Source organism: Hibiscus syriacus, unplaced genomic scaffold (genome assembly GCF_006381635.1).
Source record: "Hibiscus syriacus cultivar Baekdansim isolate YM2019G1 unplaced genomic scaffold, ASM638163v2 tig00111402_pilon, whole genome shotgun sequence".
NCBI lineage: Eukaryota > Viridiplantae > Streptophyta > Magnoliopsida > Malvales > Malvaceae > Hibiscus > Hibiscus syriacus.
In genome coordinates, this window is record NW_024063082.1 from 8,728,393 (window position 1) to 8,736,198 (window position 7,806).

At 30.3% G+C, this 7,806-nt stretch overlaps 1 protein-coding gene across 1 annotated transcript; it reads right to left on the bottom strand.

The window, feature by feature from the left end:
• Positions 1–2,991: 2,991 nt before the first annotated feature.
• LOC120161809 (chalcone--flavonone isomerase-like) lies at positions 2,992–5,819 on the bottom strand. Its single transcript, XM_039172020.1, is given in 7 exon segments — positions 2,992–3,003; positions 3,197–3,201; positions 3,535–3,699; positions 3,702–3,741; positions 4,118–4,341; positions 5,430–5,588; positions 5,679–5,819. Coding segments are annotated over 5 exon segments (660 nt in total). The 5' UTR covers positions 5,785–5,819; the 3' UTR covers positions 2,992–3,003; positions 3,197–3,201; positions 3,535–3,568.
• Positions 5,820–7,806: the final 1,987 nt, after the last annotated feature.

Sequence of the window (7,806 nt, forward strand, 5' to 3'; positions counted from 1 at the left end):
AAGAGAATCAGGATATGAAGACGATGAAAAAAACAAAATGGCGCTTTGGGTTGGGGGAATTTTTTCGTTATTATATTTATAGAAATTGAATAATCACGTGAAAATGTTCATCGTTTTTTTCTCTCCATTTAATTGTTAAGTTATTAGATTAGATTCTTATTGTTGTGTTCATACGTTTTTCATAGAGAAAGGGCGAGAGTCGAGTTACACTTAAATAATCCAGAAAAAGTGGAAAATGGAGAATTTTGGGAAAATAATTAAAATTTAATTAATGAGCATTTTTAATTTGGATTATTTTAATTTTGTATAGATAAATAATATTCAATAGCGTGAACACTCTTTGGCTGAGCTATATTATCTGGTCTGAACTTTGTAGTACGCCTTTCGTTTCTTAGGAGGGAAGGGATACGTGGGAATGGGTGGTTAAAATTTGGATAAATTACACGGTGATCACTTTTATTTTTTTTATCTATCTTATTTAATTATCGATTTTAAAAAGGTAACAATGTGATCATTTATGTTATCGATCTATCTTATCTTGATCATTAAATTATTAACTATAATTAGTTTGATAATGTGTCATGTTAACAAAAAAATGATTGATTTCAAATTTAATCTATAATCTTTTAAAGTTCATTTTTTTTACTTTCTTTAAAAATCCCTAAAAATTATCTTTCTAAAAAACTCTTTTCTTTAATCAAAACCCTTATCCTAAATTTGTTGTCAATGTCACCTTCAATTATTCTCCATGTTGTCTCTTACAAAGAAGAAGAACTCTAGGTAGGATGAACACTATCTTGATAATCACAAACTTTGACTGTCAACCGTCATGGGTACCAAAAATCATAACAAATGCCACCCCTCTAGAAGCTCAACAAATAGCTCTTGTCGCACCCTAGTTGTCACATTTATGACTATTTAAACTCTAGAATGTGAGCTTCGGCAGTTATACCCCCCAACCACCATAGTGTGTCATATCGACTCTAATGTCAGCCCTTATTTGTTCTTAACTTACGCTCTGTCTCCGCTACTCATTATCGCACTCTTCACACTGTCGTTTGTCTCAAATCAAAATGGAATGATCCAATATCGTTACGTACTTTTCTTCCATTCATTTGATTGTAGACCTACAACTATGGTGTTATGAGTTCCTCTTCGCCAAAGACAACACAGAGGACTGTTGGAGACTATGACTAACATGTTTTTGGTTGGTGTTATGTTAGAGAAGATTTTTTATTTTGTTTAGAGAGAGTGAAAATGAACTTTTGAAAGTTTAGGGTTAATTTTGAAATTAATTTTTTTATTAATATGTCACATCATTAAACTAACATGAGTTAATGACTAAATGAAAAATAAGACATATTGATAACTTTAATGGTTAAAGAATTAATTTTTCAAAATTAATGATAAAAAAGAACATATATTAAAAACAAAAGTGACCACTCGTGTAATTTACCCAAATTTTAATTAAAGCATAGTTAACTCCACCACTGTTGGTTAAATCAAGTGTTAAATGTTTCAAAGTTCATTTACATTAATCTAGAAAGTGTAAAATTAATTATTAATTAATTGAGGTAATGTCGTCTAAATGTCTGGTTTGTTTTCAATAGATACTATCAAAGAACAAACGTTGTGAATTAATTGAGATTGTTTTTCAAAATAAAATAAAAAATCCAAAGAGTGATACAATTAAAAGATTATGATAATTTTCCCCTTAATTTAGGGTTATCACAAGGTATAATTTGTTCTACATAAAAGTTTACTATCATTTAATAATAAAAATTTAAATATTTCTGTAGTATCTAAAAATAATAATTATTTATTTAACTACTGATATAATTTAATTTATATGACTATGATAGTTGTTTTTAGATGATATAATTTAATTTATATGATTATTATAGTTGTTTTTAGATGCATATACATTACGAAGGATAATTTGATCGTTTCTCTGTTTTAGACATCAATTTATTAAAATGAGCAGTGTAGATGATGCATAAGATTTGGTATATAAATTTGGATCAGCACATGACGTGTCGAATAACTGTTTCGGTCCTAAGCAAGACCTGTGGCCTGGCCGTAGAGGATTTTTCTTCCCTTTTTTGTCGGTCATTAGACAAGCTATTTAGCTTCTGCTATGCTCCTCAATTTCCAAAACTCGAGTTCACATGTCGGACAGCGACGTCTACATAATAAAACAACATCATTTGGATGTTTCGTTAGAAAATTATATCCCTGAATAGATCCTTTTTAATATATTAGCGAAGTATATATATCTACTAATAAAGAAAAATATAGATATATATTATAATATTTCAATTTTATTTTATACAATTTTATATATAACTTTTTAAATTAAATAATAAATTTGAAATTTAAGATTTAACTTGATATTTAAATTTATTTATCTAATTAAATATTTAATTTACATTTTAATTAAATGTAAGTTTTATTTTATGATTCAAACAAACAATTTAATATAAATATCAACTTAAATAAAATAAATAAATTTTAAATATCAAATTGATTTAGTAAATTAAATTAGAATATTTAACTAAATAAAAATAACTTTAAATATTATATTAAGCTTTAAAATCAAATCTGAATACTTTTTTTTACTAAAGATTGAGTATAAATTGAATCCTAAATTTAAGTTCGGAACCAAACTATATATTTGCATTAAATAAAATTATTTTGTGTATAAAAATATATATGTTTGCTTTTAGATTTTTTTCAATGTTTTCTGAAAATAATTTACTTTATATTTAATAATTTAAGAAAACAAGTTTGACAAGCGAAAACGAATTATGTTTTGAAAAAAAAGGTAAAATGTGTTAAGTGCAGTTTCTAAGTAAGCTGTATTTTTTATGAACAACTTTAGTTAGACGAGGTACTAGATCTCTCGTAAATAAAATTAAGATTTTAAACCTTACATTTATGACTGAAATAAATAAGACCGAAGATGAGGTATTAGATCTTTTTAAACAAGATTAAGATTTTAAACTTAACATTTATGAGTGAAATAAATTAGATTGAGAGTATCGTCTTATATTAAGATTATATATTACTTGATTTAGATTGATCGATAAACAATATAAAATATAAGTTAAATATATAAAGTGATGTGGTCCGGATATTGATCGAACGCATGCGAGTTCAACAAAGGAAGCTCTTGACTCGAAGTTTTAGACAGTACAACAACTAAGAGAGAAATCATATGTTTACTCTTTTAGGGTAGTTTTGCTTGAAACTCTCAGCGGAAGGCAGTATATCAATCTGTCCCTTCCGGAAGAAAAGGTGGATTTAATACAAATGGAAGTAATATTCAACTTCCCAATTCAATTAGTTTTTTTTAACACTGCATAAATAGTAAATACACACATTCATGCATATGCCAAATTACATGACTCATTAAACATTTATTTCAAAAGTATGGAAACGTTTCCTACAAACAAAAATATCCCAGAGAAGATTCAATGGAATACCCGACTCGGAAATTAGAATACAAGTTGCTTCATTGATATATAGAAAGGCCAACATCGGCTGGTCCGAAGGAGACAGTGAAACTCTAGTTAAGACTCTCATTCAACAATGGTGAGAATCTGGACGCCAAGCTTTGCTTTGCTGCTGGAGAAACTCCATTCTTACCAATGATGGACTCCAGCACTGAATTTCCTAGTTGTTTATTCTCTATCACGTTTTCCCTGCTTCCGGCACTGACATATCTTTGGAAAATCCAATCTGTTTTTTTTTCCACCAAGTTAAGGGCTTATTTGACTACAAGTTAAAAGGTTAAGGTTTATTCAAGTGTACCAAAAAATGAGCCAAAGCTTTTTGTTATGATCCTCCTATATTTGAATGACATCGTTTATTTTTTTTCAACCCATCAATTTCAAACTATCTATGTAGCATGTATACATGTATTTCAAATATGTTTCATGTCAGATTTGAACTCAGATTTCATGCCCAAATTGACAACTAGGCTAAAGGAAAGACGTAACCGATAAGATACTACTTGAATTCCAATCATTTGGCAATTCAGGATAATCGATCATCCATTTCTATTGAAGAAAAAAGCAACAAATGTTTAATGATTAGAAAAGGTTTTTGGACTTACTGTTACAGAACCGCCGGGTGATACTGTGAAAAGAATGGAGGCGGCAGGTGGGAAGTTTTCATTCTTGAAGGCCTCAAGGAATTCTTCAATGGCCTTTGCTTCTGCATCAGTGTAGATTCCAAGAGATTTCCAGATGGCAACGCAATTCTCCGCTACTTTCTCAGAGTACTGTTGACCCGTTAATGGCAGGATCATTGTTACCTGTATGAACTTCTCAAAGTCGCCTACAGATACAAATCACAAATGCATACCAAAACATTAGGATTGAGATAGGGAAAGCAATATGGCAGGACAGGATGGTATTTGCTTGATCCGACTCAATTTTACTTATAAACCCGAATCCTGAGACCTTAGCTCTGACACTGACCACAACAATTTCACTTAATATAAAACCCAAATCCATCCTCTAAAACCATTAGTTATGACACTGATCATAACTATGATCACTGTTACCCATATGAACTTCTCAAAGTCACGTACAAATGCATATCATAAACATTAGGATTGACGATAGGAATAGCGGTGGGGCAGGCCAAGAAAGTATTATGCTTGATCCCAAACTTCATCTAATAATTTAACTTTCAACTCCGATGCTAATCATAACAGTTTTCCCGACACTGCTACAACCAACAATCTTAACTAGAAATTATCAAATTATAATAGAAAAATAAAATCCGCCAGAAACACATAATACATAGATCTTCTTTAGGTAATTATAAAAAAAATACTTTATTAGAAAATGAACAATGGCAATATAGTACTGTTGATGACAACAATAGAATTGTGGTGGCATTAGACAGTTCACCCTTCTAGTTTGGACGGAGAGTTGCAGACACTAGATTAAAGACTGAAAGAGATGACGAACAATAGCGAGAAAGAGTTCGTGAGATCTAGAGGAGAAAGATCCTCTTTCAGCCTTGCATGGTGGCTTACATACAAAACTTCAGTGTTGGTGTTCGACTTAAGGCGATGATAGTTATTTGCAGGTTGGAAGACTAAACATATCAAACTGTCAGACAGTATAGATTATACTCTAAATATCACCTGAGCCTGTTAGTGATCTTGTAGGATTGACAGCGGTGATACAGTTTGTGGAGGAAATACAACATATATCCCTAACCCCTACCATGCAGATTGACTCTTAATTTGAGTATCATCATCGTCCTAGGTTCGACAGTGCTTTCCCTCACATTTTTAGGAAAATAATTGTTCCAAGTTTTTTATCACAATTTTCTTAATCAAAGTCCACTTCTTTTTTTCAACTGAAACAAACAAACAAACAGGATATATATGAGATAATTTTGGAAATTACCTGTGACGATGTCTCTAAAAAACTCGACGGATTCCGCTAACTCCGCGGCATTCTTACCCTTCCACTTAGCGGCAAGGCACTTCACTGCGTTATCTTCCAAGTACACTCCGATCGCGGTGACCTTTATGAACTTTCCTCCGATATCCAACCCTCTCACTCCTGGCGCACGTGAGCCATCAGCAGAAGAACGAAAAAGGGGGGAAAAGGCGATCGAATGGATTTTAAAAGAGAATGAGGGGAAACACTAACCTGCGCCACCGAGGAACAGAGTGTTGGTGGAACCCGGAGGCTTCACCGATGGAGGGAAGGTAACGTTCTCCACCTCGAGTTGGGTGATGGATGGCGACGTAGACATTTCGCTGTCGTTGATTTAAAGCCTTCAATTTTCGTCTCGAGTGGTGGGAATTGGGAGTGAAACGGTGAGCTTTATATAGCCTCTATGTGTGAGGGGGTAGGTACGTAATTAATGGGAAAAAGAAGGGTAGGTAGGGCAATAGGAGGTGAGGGTAAGCAAGTGTATATGGCACGTGCGTATTCACGTGTAAACTCAACTACCATTCACCAAGTTTTGAAACCGCTCAAAATAATGACGAGTAAGTCAAGTTGGACGAGAATCGTTAAAATTTATTAATAGTAAATACTGCAAACTGTTATTAATTTAAATTATAAAAATTTAAAATATTCGACGTATAATTATAAATTAATTAAAATTTTAAAAGTAAATTATTTAAAATATATTTAGGACTTTTTAATTTAAGAGTTTTTTAAACCAAATATTGTTAAAAAAATTTATGGAAAATAATTTAATTCATATTTTATTTTAAATAATTTACCTTTAAATTTTTAACTAATTTATAATTATTTGTTGAGTCATTTAAAATTTTTAATTTTTATAAATTATATTAATAGTTTTTAGTGGTGCTTAACGATTCTCGGCTAGTGTTATAGATTTTTTTTTAAAATATTTTTATTTTTTATAAATCAAATAAAAATAAATTATTAAAATAACGAGTTCTATATTTCGATATCAAGTAGAACTTTATTTTCATTAAAATTATTTTTATCATTTAATTAGGTGTTAGGGTAACAAATTTTCTAATATTAATCCGATAAATGAAAGCTGAAAGAGATGGACGGCAATAAATTAAAAATCAATAACAACTTTTTATTTGAAGAATCTACTTCTGATTTATTTATTTCAAATAAATACTTTTAGTCTTTTAGACGAAAAGAATTTAAAGCATACGGATAGTTGTTTATAAAACAATTAGGGTAAATTCTAAAAGGTAGTCGTTGAACTCTTACAGTATTTTTATTTGGTCACTAAAATCAAATAACATCCATTAGAGTCATTATCATTAAAAAACTTTACATAACTGATAACACACCCACCTGCCATTTTTCATACTAAATTAATACACACCAATAAGATGAACCATCTTATTGGTGAAAAATAAAAGGAATTTGTTTAAAAGGCTCCAAAGATATTAAATTTGAGCTTCCATGTGAAGCATGTAATAGTCAGCCATTGGAATAAACGATTTACAATATTTTGATAAAAAATAGTATTCAAGTTAAACAACGTTTGATGGAAAATTATGATAAAGTATATAAATGGTCTCTCAATTATATGGCGGTACTCTATTAAGTCCCCAACTATTAAAAATTACAAAATAATCATTCAAATATTTGTATATTTCAAATTTATATTTTTTTAATTAAAAAAATGACGATCATATGAGTTAAACGTTAATATAGTAACTGAAATATTATAAAATTATATTTCAATGATGTTTACTAGCAACATTGTTGCTTTGAAACAATGACTCGACGACATAATGTTTTAAGCACTAGCTCAACGACATAATGTAAATTGAGACTGAGTCCACAAAATACAACTCAAAAAGCTATGAGATCAGATTTTATTATATATCGATAAGTAGATTAACGTCCTAAACGAATAATAATAATTGAGTCACTTGGGTATGATCATCTTCCATAGTAAAATTATAATAATTTTATAAAGTCCGCACACATCTATTTGTATTAAGGAAAAATATAATGACTGGAGATGTACTTCGTGGAAACAACAAATATGGTGGTTTAGCCAGTGGATAAACATAACAATGAGCAACATGTTCATCATTGGAGAAATTAAAATATAATTGAGACATTTTATTTAACTTCGATAAGGACGTATGCCCTAAACGAAAATGCTAAAGTAAAAGAAGTATGAGAAGAAGAGAAGAAAGAAGTAGCATTATTTTGCACAGAAGACAACAGTGGTGAATGAAGAAGAAATAAAAAGTAAAGAAGACTTGGTTGCATCACTTGGTTATTGTGAAGGAAGGAAAACATAGAGACCATGACTTTGTTT